The sequence below is a fragment of the Microtus ochrogaster genome, chromosome 21 (genome assembly GCF_000317375.1).
Source record: "Microtus ochrogaster isolate Prairie Vole_2 chromosome 21, MicOch1.0, whole genome shotgun sequence".
In the NCBI taxonomy this organism is placed as follows: Eukaryota; Metazoa; Chordata; class Mammalia; order Rodentia; family Cricetidae; genus Microtus; species Microtus ochrogaster.
This window is the reverse complement of record NC_022022.1, coordinates 25,311,453-25,327,488: the sequence shown is the minus strand read 5'-3', so window position 1 is coordinate 25,327,488 and position 16,036 is coordinate 25,311,453. Positions and strand designations below refer to the sequence as shown.

At 43.4% G+C, this 16,036-nt stretch overlaps 1 protein-coding gene across 1 annotated transcript in view; it reads left to right on the top strand.

Annotated features, from left to right (window-relative positions):
• The window catches only part of Egf (epidermal growth factor), a 74,442-nt gene that overhangs the window by 23,233 nt on the left and 35,173 nt on the right, over positions 1-16,036 (top strand). The window contains 6 exon segments of the mRNA XM_005357426.2: positions 4,447-4,572; positions 6,497-6,619; positions 8,655-8,777; positions 9,663-9,788; positions 10,789-10,925; positions 12,654-12,802. Of these exon segments, the coding sequence (XP_005357483.2) occupies positions 4,447-4,572; positions 6,497-6,619; positions 8,655-8,777; positions 9,663-9,788; positions 10,789-10,925; positions 12,654-12,802 (784 nt within the window).

The window sequence follows — 16,036 nt, the reverse complement described above, 5'->3', positions numbered from 1 at the left end:
AAAGCCATTGGATGGTTTGCATTCTAACTCTTACAGGAATCCAGAAGGATAAAAATAGCAAGTAGCCAAATCCTGTTCAGATGGGGAAAACAAACAAACAAAAAACACCATTTAAATTTCCAGTAGTGCAAAATGGCAATTCTTATATTTCTTTCTTTGTGTGTCTGTTTACAGATAACCCCCCCCCCCAAAAAAAACTATACTAGGTACTTTGGGAAGTCTTTGAGGAAGTTCAGGCAATTATTTATGAGACCTCATCAATAAGAAGGGTAATGAATGAATCAAAACTGTAACCATAGGTTTTACAGAGATTTACACACATTGTAACATTTTAAGTACGTATGTATATACACTCCATATATACAAGATAAAAAGCATAGCCTACATTCAGAAGGCCTGAGGCTGAGTCAGTTCTCCCCTTATTTGATCTTTGACAAAATTCTTTATCTGTAAAGTGGGAAATATTACTTGTTGTAAATATTCCAAGGGTTTGCTCCGAAAATTAAGTTTCATAATTTACTTTATAAAATGATAGTCTAATTTTCATTGACATGTGCTGAGAATGCCAAGTATTTAGTTATAAGAGTCATTAGGGTAAATGGCCTGAAATGAAAAAGACTAGAAAAGATTTGTTGATGGGGTGAATGTTGCCCAGAACTAAAACAGGGAAAAAATGTGAAGGATGGAAGGAGCAGGCAAGGGAATCCCATGGTCACTGCTTTCGAACTGGATCAGGAACAACTGTGCTCTACTGGACTGGAGGACAGTCATGGTGGCCTGAGGACTCATTGGGTAGCTACTGAAGTCACGGTGGGCTATGGATATCGAAAGCCACCATTAGGAGCTTTCATTGACATCAAGGGTGGTTAAACCCTTTGCTGGGCTCTTCAATGGGGTGTCATCTGAGGACAGCAGCCACATTTTGAGTGTGAACACTGGCCTATTTTGAAGCTCAAGAACAGCAGGTTAAGAAGATTAAACAAAAATATAACTCTCAATCCTGAGTTTAGCAACTTCCTGACATGACCTCTCAAATGTTTAGCATCTGAATTCAGGCCATGCAGTCAGCATCGTCATACCACAGTGATCACTTTCCCACCCATGTTCAGCACTGGGGCATGGCATATATTAATACTGAATGTTGTTTGAAGCCATCAGCAGCAGGCAGAGTAGAGCAGTCTGCCAGAGTCTCAGTTCTATCTCTAAGGTCGACTGGGAATTCAAGGCAAACCAAACAGGGTGGCAGGTGCCATGGCCAGGTGCTAGACACACACAATATATATGACTTACTCTCAGGGGTTTATCAACTAAAAACATGGAACTAGAATACATATGCATAACTATAATGATGGTGATGATGGTCCAGATGAATAACAGAATGGAAACACAAGGTGAGATAGACAATAGTGGATTAAGTATAAAATTCAACATACCACCTCCAAGCTAGACAGCAATGTTCTCTTCATCATTCAGTTTGACTTTTCTATTACCATACAAGTTTGAAGTCTTTACGGTATAAATTAGAGGAATTACTATAAACAATTAATTCTGTTTAGAATCATACCGCTTTTTCTAAAAGGAGAGAGAGAGCTGGGTGTTGTGGCTCATACCTACCATGCCAGCACTCAGGAGACTGAGTAGGAGGATGAAAAATTTGAAGTCCGGCTGGACTACAGAGCAAGACCCTGTTCGGGATGGGGAAAAAAATGCCCTGGGAATGTAGGTCAGTGGTAGAGCATCTGCCTAGTGTGTACCAAGCCCCGAGTCTGATCCTTAGCACTGAAAAAATAATTTAAAATAAAAAGAGAGAGGGATTGAAGAGCATCTGTTTCAGCACTTCTATTTCGTGGGTCAGGAAAGGAAGACCAGAGGGGTAAAGTGATTTTGTAGAAGACAGAACAGAGGGGCTGGAGAGATGGCTCAGTGGTTAAGAGCACCGGCTGCTCTTCCAGAGGTCATGAGTTCAATTCCCAGCAACCACATGGTGGCTCACAACCATCTGTAATGAGATCTGGTGCCCTCTTCTAGTGTGTGGGCATACATGGAGGCAGAATGTTGTATACACAATAAATAAATAAATTTAAAAAAAAATAAAGAAGACACAACAGAGCTTGGGTCTCACGGTTCTTACCCCCTAATTAGTGCCCCTCTGGAGTCAGGAAGGTGTTGATAGGGGTATTGATGGGAAGCATAACCCCATTTATTCTGTCTTAGGGAAGTGGTGGCTTTTTCGCGTCATTAAGTCTAAGTCTCCTGTAAACGCTTCTGGGTGGCTGATGCTGTTCGCTTGAAAAGTTACAAAAGTTAAACATGCTTTATGCTTTAATTTTTTTTAATTGAAATGATTGTGTGTTGTTTCCAATACTAGACATTTCTAATCATATTATGTGGGGCATTTTATTTTTAACTTTGCTTTAACTCTTAATTCTCTCCTCTTCCTCCTCCTCCCCTTTCTTTTGTTCAAGGGTGAGTAGACCAGACTGGCTTTGACATTGCTATGGAGCTGAGGATGACATGCAGCTTCTGCTCCTCCCGCCTCCACCTCTCAGCGCTGAGATACAGGTGTGCGCCACTCACCTGGCTTACACTGTGCTGGAAATCAAACCCAAGGCTTCGGACATGGCAGGCAAGCACACCGCCAACTGAACTACATCCCCAGCCCCTAACACTGCTTAAATTTTTGATAGCATAAGCAAAGCACAGAAATACAAACCACAGAAAATAGACAAAATTTTGGGATTAATCTACAAAAGATGAGCCAGTGCAGTCTGACATACCCAATAGACAGGGTTGGATTTGCATTTATACTTGGCAAGACTGTGCATTTAATTCTGTCAAGACATTTGAAAAAATAAATTAGAAATATTTAAGAAAATAAGACAGATTTCTCTGAGTTCAAGGCCAGTCTGGTCTATAGTGAGGGTTCCAGGATGGCCATGGGTTACACAGAGAAACACCACTTCGGCGGTGGGGATAGGGGAGACAGATTAGCCTAAAAGTGGTTAGGTACCTGCGAATAACGCAAAGTACGGTAGGTGAGAGTTTCTATAAGTGTGTTTTGAATACGCTGGCATCAGAATCACTCTGGATTCTGTAATAGGTAGATTCCCGGGTAGCTTTTTGTATGTCTGTCACTGATGCTGAAAAAAATATGCATGGGAGGTGACGGCTGGGACTGAGATCCTGCACCAGGTCCTGAACAGACCCAATCATAATGACGTCCCACAATACCAAATGTTTGTCTGACCTGGGCAATCAGGAGCGAGACGAATCCCCCAAGTTCAGTTTCCCCAGCAGGACACCCCGACAGGGGAGGAATGGAAGCCAACCAACCAATCTGTTCTTTGTATTATGCCATTCCCCCTTCCTGCTCTTCTGTCGCACACAGCACGGCACCTCTCCATACTTAGATGAAATGCTGCTCGATTTACGGATTCCAAATAAAAACCAAAGAAGTCATTTAACTAAATCCATTCAGATTTTATCTTTTGACAGTGACTAGATTTTTATTTTTTTAAGATAAGGTCTTACTAGACGTGCTCTTGCCTGTGCCTCCACAGCGCTGAGGTGAAAGTCCCATGCTACCACTCCCATCTCCGATCTTCTTTCTTGACCTTCACCTTTTCCCACGTGTCTGTCTCCGTCTCTCTACTATTCTGGAAATTTGTACTTATGATTACTCCTGTATTTCTAAAGCACAAAAGGCATACGATTAAAATTGGTAAAATGTAGGAGGGGGGCAAACTGAACAAAGTTCTGAACTCTTTGAAAAGGGATACATGCTACCGGCGTTCCTTCTTGACATTGGGTCCGAAACGTAAAAGTACCATGCTAGCCACCTATATTCATCATCGTGAATTTAACCTAAGCATCAATTTATGGTTAATGACCACATAACGCCAGCACTCCAGTAATTCGCAACTCAAGCCAGCTCTAGCTAACTCATCCCAAGCATCCGTTTCACTGAGCAGACTTTACTGTTTCCTCTGGGATATTTCATAGCACACGGACGCTAGCGGCAGTAAAATGGAAATATTCAGGGGTAAGCCATACGCCAGTGGAATATATTAAGTATGAAACCTGCGTCTTTAAATAATGACCATAAAACCAGCCCAGGATCAAACAGACTTGAGGTATATTTCAGCCAAGAAAAACGCATTCTGAAGTTTGAAGCTTTTTAAATTCTTCAAGATAGAATTGTAGTTTCAATATACAGAGGCAAAGCACAGTGAAAGTGCTGAGACGGTCTCCAGCTAATTAGGACACCCCGCTGCGTCCCCGAGTGACCGCTTGGGGGAGGGAAAAGAGGGGGTGGGTGATGCTGCTGTCTGCCGGCTGATTGGAGCGGCACCTCCGTGACGTCACTGCGAGATTGGCCCCGCCCCACGGGCCCTGTGTGAAAAAAGCACGTCCACTTGCTCTGATAGAAAGCATCTTCTGTTTTAGACTCGGAACTTTGCAAACAGAGGAGGGGACAGTGCCACTACCGCCCGTGCGAGCGAAACGGCAAGTCCCACTCGTGCGCATGCGCTGAGGGCTACACGTTAAGCCGAGACCGGAAGTACTGCGAAGGTAAAGTACGCGTGCGCCGAAGCTATGCTGTGGACAGGTGCACGGCGATCTGCCCATGAAGTCCGCGTGACTGTGACTTGCGTTGTGGGACGGGGGTTGGGGGCTGTTTAGGTCCCCAAGGGAAACAAACTTCAGCCTTCCCTTCCTTCCTGTCTTCCTCCCTCTCTTCCTCCCCCCCTCCCTCCCTTCCTTTCTTCCTTTCCAGGAAGAGAACTTTTTCTTCTGTTTTAATAGACTTTTTAAAAATAGACTTCTGATGCTAGATGCAGCCCGCTTGGAAGCTGCTGCTGAGGGGCTGGTAAAAGGCCAGGGTTTTCTTTTTCTAAAGATTTATTATTTTTATTCTGTGTGTGCGTGCCTGCGTGTACTTATGTGCACCCCGTTCATGCCTGGTGCCTGTGGGCGCTAGAGAGGGTGTGGGATCCTCTGGAACTAGGGTTAAGGATATGAGCCACTATGTGGGTCCTGGGAACTGAACCCAGATCCTCTGTTAGGGCACCAAGGACTCTTAACCTCGGAGCTAACTCTTTGGTTTTAAGGCCAGAGCTTCCTGAGTGCAGTCAGTACATCTTTTGTTCGACTTTGTGCAAAGTATTAGGAAGAGCAATTTCTTTCCTAACTTTTATATATTTTCAGGAGTGATTCCATAGTTACCATCAGATTGAGAGTGCCCCTCACAATCTTCCCCTCAGAGTGCCCCTCACAATCTTCCCCACAGAGTGCCCCTCACACTTCTTCCCCACGGAGTGCCCCTCACACTTTCTCCTACAGAGTGCCCCTCACAATCTTCCCCTCAGAGTGCCCCTCACACTTCTTCCCCACGGAGTGCTCCTCACACTTCTTCCCCACGGAGTGCTCCTTACACATCTTCCCCACGGAGTGCCCCTCACACTTCTTCCCCACGGAGTGCCCCTCACACTTCTCCTACAGAGTGCTCCTCACACTTCTTCCCCACAGCGTGTTCCCCACACGGTGCTCCTCACATAGCTTTCCCACAAAGTGTTCCTCACACGTTACTCACAGAGTGTTCCTTACACAGCTTCCCCAGAGTGCTCCTTACCTCTCTTCTCTGTACAAGATTCAGAGAGAACCCTGGGAGGCTGAATCTAGCTGGTTCCTTCTCTAGGCCTCCTGTTTGGGAATTCCTGATCCAACATAATGAACCATGGAGAAATAACTCTTGTCTTTTAAAAGGTGCTGTGAGCACACATTCAGAAAAATTAAATGGTTTTAGGCACATCTAGCCTATACAGTTCTGTGCTTATGCCAGAACTGTAGTATCCCAGAAGCAGAGGGCGACAGCTTGCACTTCAGTGTACAGGGCTGTTGGAGAAGTGTCCCTTGTGAGGCCTGGGAAAAGACCAAAAACAGAACAGGAAGTATCCTAAACTGGCTAAGATGTTCTAATCCCAGCTTCGCAGGAGGCTGCAGCAGGATCGAAGTTCAGGACCAGCCTGGCCTTCTCAGTGTTTTCAAGGAGACCTGAGGTGGACGTTGTGGCGAGCTTGAGACTGTGGAGGCTTAGGGAGACCCTATCTCTAACTAAAAGGGAAGGCGGTGGACACGTAGTGGCCACTCAGTGACAGAGTGCTAACTTAACACATGTAGTCCTCTGGGTTCAACCCTCAGAGTCCAAAAAAGGAGACCCAAGCTTTCAGAGGACTCTGTGTTACATTGTATTAATGGGTAATTCCAGTCTAAAACTCTGAGAAAGCACTCTCGAGGTCACTCTGGCACCACAGAGGTGACTTTTATGAGCTCTGAACTGACTTCTGTCAGCCTCCTGAGGATTGCAGAAGCGACTTTTTCACAGTAAGTTGCAGTAGAAGCAAGCACGGGATGCCCTGCACCGAGCTAGTTAGGAATATTGCAATTTCTTTTCAAGGATAACATCTGATTGTGTGTTGCTGTTGTTGTTGTGCAGATGTCAACGAGTGTGCCTTTCACAACCATGGCTGCACTCTTGGGTGTGAAAACACCCCGGGATCCTACTACTGCACATGCCCTGCAGGGTTTGTTCTGCTTCCTGATGGGAAACGATGCCACGGTAAGCTACAGCAAGTCTCTATTGCAGTATTTTATCTCAGTAATGTCCCTCAGCTGGCTGTGATCTGAGTTGGTGTTCTTCAGTTAGCAGTCTGCATTGAAATGACCTGGGCACTTCATTTCATTTTGCTTTATAAAACATGGGTAGCTGAAGCTGGACATGGTGGTACACATTTGTAATCCTGGCCCTCTGAAGGCTGAGATGGGAGAATCACAAGTTCAAGACCAGCCTGAGATACACAGAAGGAGTTTGTCTTAAAAACCAACAACCACATGTATAACTAGGCTCAATACAGGCCTATTAAAAATACAAACCAAAAAACCCTCTAGCGTCAGGGAAATAAAACTATATAAATAAACAAACATTTTATCTATGCTATCGAATATTTCACTGTGTCTCTAAAAGAGAGGCATGTCATAAACAGTCAGGATACATTCTTACACCTAAAGATTGACAATCGTCCCTATCTTAGTTAGGGTTTCTGTTGCTGTGAAGAGACCGTGACTATAGCAACTAGAATAAAGGGAAACATTTAACTGGGGCTGGCTTACAGTTTTATGGGTTTAGTCCATTATCATCATGGCGGGACATGCAGACAGACATGATGCTGGAGACGAGCTGAGAGTTCTACATCTTGATCCACAGGCAGCAGAAGCAACTGTGTACCACACTGAGTGTAGCTGGAGCATAGGAGACCTCAAGTCCACCTGCACAGTAGCACACTTCTTCCAAAAAGGCCACACCTATTCTAACAAGGCCACACTTCCTAATAGTGTCACTTCTTATGGGGGCCATTTTCTTTCAAACCATCACAATCCCTTAGTATCTGTCAGTTTCTAGATACAATCACAATACTGCTGTCATATCCTTAAAAATTGACAATAATTCTTTATAGCACCAAATATCATTTTTCTATTACCTTCTCTTATGAGAGTGTATTAAAAACTAGTAAAAACAAAACTATCAAATCCACATAAGCTTGTGCTGTAAAGTAGTTAAATTATCTTTTAAAAGCCTTGTACATAATGGATTTATTTAAATAAGTGTTCCAATAAAGACCATGTGTTACCTTGATGCACCTGTCTCTTACAGATACTTATTATTCCTTGTATAGTATTCACTAAATTAACTATTTTTATTTACTCCAGAGCTTTTGCTTTGTGGCTTTTGTTAATTCTATTTTTACAAAGTAGCTGAAATATTCTGCAAACTTGTAGCTATATCTATAGATTGCATTAGCTTCAGCATGGACATTTCTTGGCCAGAATACATTTAAATATAATTGTGCTTCCACCAACATACAGATAATGAAATGCCCTGTTGTTTCTTTGTGTCATGAGAGTAGTCAGTGATATTCATCTGTTCTAAAGCCCCCAGTCACCTTTGAATAATTATTTCCTAGATCTATTATTTTACCGAGTTTCTAAGTAATAGTCTAGTCTTGTCATTTCTTTTTAATTATTAATTAGAATGCTTTTATAAAGAGAACTTTCGTTAACTACTTGCTTACCCAAGACAGTGTAGTCCTGCCTTCTAATCTACTCTGTTGGCTGACTAATCAACAGACGCGTGTTTGAAAAATCATGTTTCCCAGATGATGGAGAATAGGTGTGTCTGTGTTCCTCTGTGTTCCTCTGTGTTTATCCTGTCCAGTTCTAATGCTCTGTGCCTTCCTATTCCCTTTTCCAGTGTTCTGAAGTTGCATGCTATCCCACATAAATCCCAGCACACTCCAGGCACTTACCTTCCACTTTGGTGATTGTTAAGAGCCTCTCGTTTCTCTTCCTACATTTAATTACACACAACACAGCTCTACTTTTCTACCACGTGTAATTAGTTTTATTTTCCTCAAATCCTAGCTCTTTAATTTTTTTAGATTGTTAGTTTGTTTCTTGTTTTTATATTTTCAGTACTATAGCATCTCATAAATGTTAGATATTTTATTTAACTTCCTCCTTTCAGAGTGGCAACTGATTATAACAAATTCTCATACCCAATTTGAACATTAATTTTTATTTTGTCCTTTCCTAACTAGAACTTACTCCTTGCCCAAGCAACGCATCTGAATGCAGCCACGGCTGTGTTCTGACATCAGATGGTCCCCTGTGTATCTGTCCTGAAGGTTCAGTGCTTGAGACAGATGGGAAAACGTGCAGTGGTGAGTTTTTTGCCTTTTGTTGACTTGGCAATATAAATCTTCTAAAAGACACCAAATTTAACCTTATTCCCTAAGCGGACTATATTTTTCAATTGTCACATACTGAAAGACATGGATGCAGCATATGAATATGTAAATTTGAGAGGTTTTTGAGACAGCAGAGTTGGCTTGTTTCTAGAATGTTCTTTGACATTGTTAGTCCCGGAATAGCATCCCCAGCTCCTAGCAGTGTGATATAAACTGCCCATGTGGTCTCAGTGCTGCCAGGCTGGTGCAGAGTGCTCAGAACATTGCTGGCAACTCATCACTAACCCTCTGCTTTTCTCTTCCTGGAGGCCTAAGCACATAGAAGTCTGGGTGGAACTCCAGATTAGCAGGAGAGTTTTAAAAGTAGTTTTTAATTGTTTAAATAAAATATGCCAAAAATGAAAAAAAAAACATGTGAAATTTAGTATTATCCAAAAATAGAATTGGAAATAAAGCAAATTAAGATAGTTGAGAAGTAAAACAAAGAAACAAAAATGCAAAAGTCAAGAGACCAAAAATATATGAGATAGAAAAATTGTATTACTCTGCAGGAAGAGTTAGGACAAATTCAAAATGCTTTTCTTTGTCTAGCAGACTGCCAGCGCATGCGATCTTGAACTCATTGGTGGCACACAAGGACGAGGCCCACTAGAATGTGAAGGGTTAACATCAAAATGCTGGGTTCTGGGGAAGCGGATTGCTGTGACATTTTCCTCTAAACTCTGACAATTAAGTAGATGGCAGCAGCATGGATGAATAAGAAAATGGGTTTAAAGGGAAACACAGTTGGTTCTTTGGAGAACTTTCATGAAACATTGTTTTATCTTGTGTGATATAATATCACACTGGATTCTGTAGGTTGTTCATTGCCTGATAATGGTGGATGCAGTCAGATCTGTCTTCCTCGCAGCCCAGTGTCCTGGGAATGTGGTTGCTTTCCTGGGTATGACCTACAATCGGACCAAAAGACCTGTGCAGCGTCAGGTTAGTGTCGCGGTTGTTCAAAAGCCTCCCGTGAAAAAGGTCACATAAAAATAGTGTTACATTAGAAATATACAAAGTCAAATTGCTTTTGATTCTTGGTAGAAAATATGATTTAAAAAAATGTTGGAAGTGGGAAATAAATCCTGTGACTATGAATAATGTAAATAGTAATAACATAAATAAGTTTTGAAGAATATTTATGCCACTTTAACTAAGTGGGCATCCAGCCACTTAAAGAAGGGTAAGGTATCTTTAGTAGATGAGGAGGCCATCATGGACATAGTCTTAAAGGATTTTATAATTAAGAGATGTTTATAAATGTTTGTAGATTGACTTGATTTTGATCTTTCTGGCAAATGTAATAAATAATCGCAACATTCAATCAGTTCTTTTTCCTTTAACTTTAATGTGAAGTTTATGCTTCAACTGTTTCTTTTCACCTTCCGATATTCCATCTTTTCTGACTTTCACCACCCTTGGAAATCTTAGATTTATGCAAAATTGGTTTTGTCTGTTGTGGTTGTTTATGTTGATAATCTGAGATACTATAATTCTGATTCTGTGAAGCTTGCCCAAGTCTGACCCAATAGTCTTAATTCCACACGGTCTTGGTTAATAAAACCTAACACATCTGGAGAATGATTAGAAAGCATTATAAATTCAAGGAGTTATGATCCCCTTTGAGAAGAGCGCCCAGCAAGGGAAATTAATGGATGGATTCGACATGTGTGGGTGAAAGAGTTGACAGCCAGAAGACTCGAGTTATTCGTCTATGGTTCTGGTTATTTGATCTTGCTCTTTTGGGATGAAGCCTTGGCAGTGACACCTCGTAAGAGATGGGGGTCTTTGCCTGCATCTGTCTACATCACACTGTTGGGGAAGTGAACAAGCCAGTACTGCAGGGATTAAAGAAGAGGGCGCAGTGAAAAGCAGGAGTCAGAAGTGCTGTGGGGTTTAAAGCATGTTTCAATTTCAGCCGTATATGAAATTTGGTTAACAGGACCACAGCCATTTTTACTGTTCGCAAATTCTCAAGACATCCGACACATTCATTTCGACGGAACAGACTACAGAACTCTGCTCAGTCAGCAAATGGGAACCGTCCTTGCCCTAGATTATGATCCGGTGGAAAACAAGGTACACTTTTCTTTTTCGTGGACAGATATGAAGGTCTGTGAAATGACTGGAGGATTTTAGCTTCACTGATGACCTGGGCTACTTGAAAATCCTCTGCCATGCTCACAATAATCAGACCCAGAACAGGTTAAATATATACATTTAAGAAGCATCAAGGACTCTCTCTGCTATGATATCCCTGCCCTGTTCCTTTTTAGCCGTTTTGCTGGGGAGATTGTTTAGCATACTATGTCAGTTTCCTCTCTGGAGATGCAGGTGGGAGACTTGCATGATGCTTTGCCCATAGGTGTTGCCTGGTGAGCAGGTTTTTGCTAGTAGAGGGAGGAGGGTGGGTTGGGACTGGGGCATATGAAATATGAGTTAATAATTGGCATTTGGTATATATGGCATTTGGTATATATAATTGGGAGATGGGATTTAATGACTTCTGAACTTTGAGGAAACAAGCTTCATGCTTATGTGGAAATGGCAGCTTAACATACAGCATGGTTTACAGAGCTGAGAATGAACTTTAAGTCAGGTGGCCATCTGCCAGTCTTTGATTGTGGTCTCGTTTCCTTGCTACTCAAACTGTGGTTTTTGGCCCATCTGGAGCTTATTAGAACCGTAGAGTTCTAGGCTCCCCCCAACCACTGGACTAGAACCTGACTTTAACAAGATCTTCAGGTGGTTTGTATGAGGAGAGTGTCACTTCTGTTGACACATGGTCAGAAGCAGCGCAATCTGTTCCATAGCCTGCACAGTCTACCTAGGAAGCCCTTTGTACCTGCGGAATTGGGCAAGATGAATGACTCAAGAGGAAATGCACTTTAGCAAGCGTCTGACCTAATGTCCTCATTTCTGTAGTCTGGAAAATTGAGGCAGTTCCGCAAGTCGGAGGTAAAATTGGCAGAACATCCATGTTTTCTGAATTGACCTGAAGTGGCGTGCTGGGGGCTGAACCAATGCAGATACAATTCAGCTGATGTCCCTCATTCAGATGTAAATCCCTGCTTTCTGTCCAGCAGAAGGAACTTCTGGGGGTTGAGTACAAATGCTGTAACACTGACCAGTATCAAAAATAGCTAAATTACCACAGTGGTGTGTGTGTGTGTGTGTGTGTGAGAGAGAGAGAGAGAGAGACAGAGAGAGACAGAGACAGAGAGACAGAGACAGAGACACAGAGAGACACAGAGAGACAGAGACAGAGACAGCCTGTCTTAGGGTTTCTATTGCTGTGAAGAGACACCATGACCACAGCAACTCTTATAAAGGAAAACAATTGGGGCTGGCTTACAATTCAGAGGTTTAGTCCATTGTCATCATAGCAAGAAGCATGGAAGCAGACAGGAAGACATAGTGCTGGAGAGGTAGCTGACAGTTCTACATCTGGATTGGCAGGAAGCAGGAAGAGAGATATTAGGCCTGGCTTGAGCATATGAAACCTCAAAGTCCACCCCCAGTGACACACTGACTCCAACAAAGCCACACCTCCTAATGTCACTCCTTGGTGACCAAGCATTCACAGCAATGAACCTATGGGGTCCATTCTTACTCAAACCACCACACAGTGATGAAGTTGCTTAAGGTTATACATATTCGGGAGTATACAGTTGGGGCTTATTGTAGATAATGTCTGTCTCCAACTATAATTATACTGCATGACCTGAAGACCTGCCAATCTCCTTTATGTATATTCTACGTTAATATTTAGAAAACAAATCAGAAATGCCTAGTTTTCTTTTGCAGATATATTTTGCACAGACAGCCCTGAAGTGGATAGAGAGAGCTAATATGGATGGCTCCCAGCGAGAAAGACTTATCAAGGAAGGAGTAGACACACCAGAAGGTCTCGCTGTGGACTGGATCGGCCGGAGGATCTACTGGACAGACAGTGGGTACGTTTCCTGCTTTAGTTCTATGTTGCAGGAGATGGAGGTGAGGAAATAGGAGATACTGCTGGCCTTATCCGCTACTGTGAACATAGAAGAATAGGGCTGGCCACGTGGGGAGGATGGGAGAAGGGTCCATTGTTCTCTGTACCCCCGACTCGTCCCCATTACCAAACAAGACATGGTCCAAAGTGATGCAAGGATTTCAAGGAACAAGAAAGTGACATGTGCTTTTGTGGTTCAGGCCATTGTCACCAGGGCAGCCTGAAACCTGTGTAAGCACCACCAGGAAACGTTTGCACAAGGCCCCCTAATGGGCATCTTCCAGGAGACCCGATAGAAGAGGAGATGAGAGCTGCCTTTGCAGTCAACCCCAAGGTTAACTGAGAAGAAAGGGCAAATTTTCCCATTAAAAAAAAATGAATGCAGATGCTTGGTGTAAATAGAAGTACCAGCCAGGCATAAACAGTTGCCACATGAAAGAAAGGTATACATGGCCAAAGGGACTGGCTGGCCCAGCTCCTGCATTGTACAGGTGAAGGACTTAAGACCCAGAGAGGCTGAGGTTGTTCCAGGGTGTTTACGCAGCATGTGAGTGTCAAGTCTTGCGCTGGCTCCTGTTGAGCAGGCATGAAGGAGAGAGTAGAACCGTCCCTGACAGGAAGCCATGTTCTGAGGCTGGATAGGGTGGGCTCTTTCCTTCTATGGGAAACAAGAGAAGCAAAGATAGGATATTTCTCTCTCCTCTAGATACCCCTCTGTGCCTGTGGGATGTGTGAGTCTGAGAACAAACAGGACTAGGCAGGAGGAAGGCCGTGCTAAAGAGGGCCCACTTCCTTGCTTCTGATAGACAAGCATGAACCAGACTCCCTCACAAGATGACATGAGAGACGCCGTGTACTCTAGAGTGTTTTCTTCCGAGTAACTGAAAACCACGGTGTGAATGGTGACCATTCTGAGCATCTGCAACCTGTGCAGCCATGTTAAAGGAGAAGAAAATGGATTAGGATTTCACATCTGGGAGAAAGGGAGCTCCAGCTCAGAGACCCAGGGAACAGGCTCATGGACTTGTGCTCCACTGTGCTGTGTGCAGAAAATCTCTGGTTACAGGAAGCAAACAGGTTCTTTACAGTGAGCCAGATGTTCAGTGTGGTGTGCAGGTCTGGTGCAATGCTCTTTTTGTGTCCAGATTGAGCATGGCTCCTTATTTGCTTACTTAACTTTTTCTTTACTTTTCATTATTGTTTGTGTATCTGTCTATTAAATAACTGCAAGATTCCGGATGCTGTACTAAGAGCGTTCCATCCAGGACGCTATGAAGTCCCAGAGAAGTCTGCCTTCATATCTCTAAAGATCAAGAGAATTTCTAATCAGAGTGCTAAAATAACTTTCTCAAGATAAAACAGTGAATTCAAGGTTCCCCGAGTTATGACAGAAGCAAACTTGGGTGCTACTTGGAGTAGAGCATGCACTTTGGGTTTGAGCCCCAGTACCCCAAAACCTTCAGACAGGGACCCTGTCTCCCCCACTCAGCATCAGAATGGGTGAGACCCAGAGTCATGCAACAAATTGAAATCAGCTCCGGCTGAAACAATTACAGCCATCATAATCACAGCCTTCTCCATGGTGAACCCACATAAAAGCATATTCTCCATGTCAGCTGTAGGCAATGACAGGGCTGGTATGTGGTTGTTTTCCAGAGTGTAAACATTTATCAGGATCACAGATGTCAACAGCCCTCTCTGCTCCGCTGAGGTAGCCCCCTTCACACTTCCCCGCATTCAGGAGGCACCTCTAATTTCACCAGTGTGTGATTAGTGCCTACTGCCCAGGTAGTGCCTCCAGGAGGCATCTGGGCACAGCTGGAGCCTGCAGAGCCAGACCTCAGGTTCTCCAGCACATTGACTTCAGCAAAAACAAACCCTTCTTAAGTCCTCTCCCCTCTAAAGACAGCTGCTTAAACAAAACCTTTAATTTGTCTGGAAATGAGAGGCTTGTAGTTTAAAAACCTTGATATTAACTAGAAATCTGACTTAAATAACTGAGACTTTAATCCTAGGTATTAGATTACATGACAACTCTAAGTCAATGAAAACCAAAGGGGAGGGGGTGGCTGTATTGGTTTAGAAAAAGACAGATTCGTGTGAGCATGACACATAGATAATTCTGTACAATTATTAATTAATAGTAAGGGACCCTGACTCCTAAAGTTAGTGGAACCATAAAGGTAAAGATACATGTGTGCTTGTTCTCTGGGGGACCGTGGAGGGTGACTCTTACCATCCAGTGGAGGATCACAACAAATGGAAGTCATCCCTGGGCCTCTGCTTTCTTATGACCGGCCCTGGGGTCAGCATGTGGGGAGCTCAGTTCTCATTACCCCGGGCAGTTGAAATCTCTAAGTGTTGTAACCCTGAGATCAGAGAGGATGATTTTATTACCCCATTACACCTTCAGGATCCCTTGTAGAAAATGGATACAAAGGATCCGAAACCATAGGAAGTGAAGTGATGGAGAAGGGCTGACTGGTACCCTCCATCTGCCCTGGAGCAATGAGGAAGAAAGTTGAAGCCCACTTACATCTCCCCTACTGTCCTAGCTTGGCCTCTCCTCCCCATGGTCTGTGACCTGTTATTCTGGCCTCCTAGTCTCTGGCTCCAAGAGTGCAGCAGGAGGTGGAAGGGTGTGCAGCCAAGGAGACTAAAATATTTACACTTGGCTTTGTCTGTGCCAGGCTGCTGACACGTCCCCCTTTACCCTGTCCTGTGCCTGGGAGTGATATGGGGTGCTACTTAGATGGGGTTTTTGTTTGTTTTTGGCTTTTTGAGACAGAGTTTCTATGTGTCAGTATGACTGTCTGGAACTCTCTCTGTAGAGTTTTATTTTTTAGTAAAGGATTCTTTAAAATATGTGTATATGAGTGTTTTGGCATGTCTATAATACATTTCATGCCTGGTACTTGTGGAGGCAAAGAAAGGTTATCAGATCCCTTGGAATTGAAGTTGGTCTCCAGCTCAGAAAGTGCCTTCCTCTGCCTTCCTCTGCCTCCCAAGTGCTAGGGTTAAAGTTATATACCACCGCTGCCCGACTGGATTTTAAATCAATAGAACCTTTGTGTGGAGGGCTTGCTGGTACTAACTTTATGAGCATGTGTGTGTGTGTGTGCGTGTGTGTGTGTGTGTGTTTGTGTGTGTGTGTGTGTGTGTGAGAGAGAGAGAGAGAGAGAGAGAGAGAGAGAGA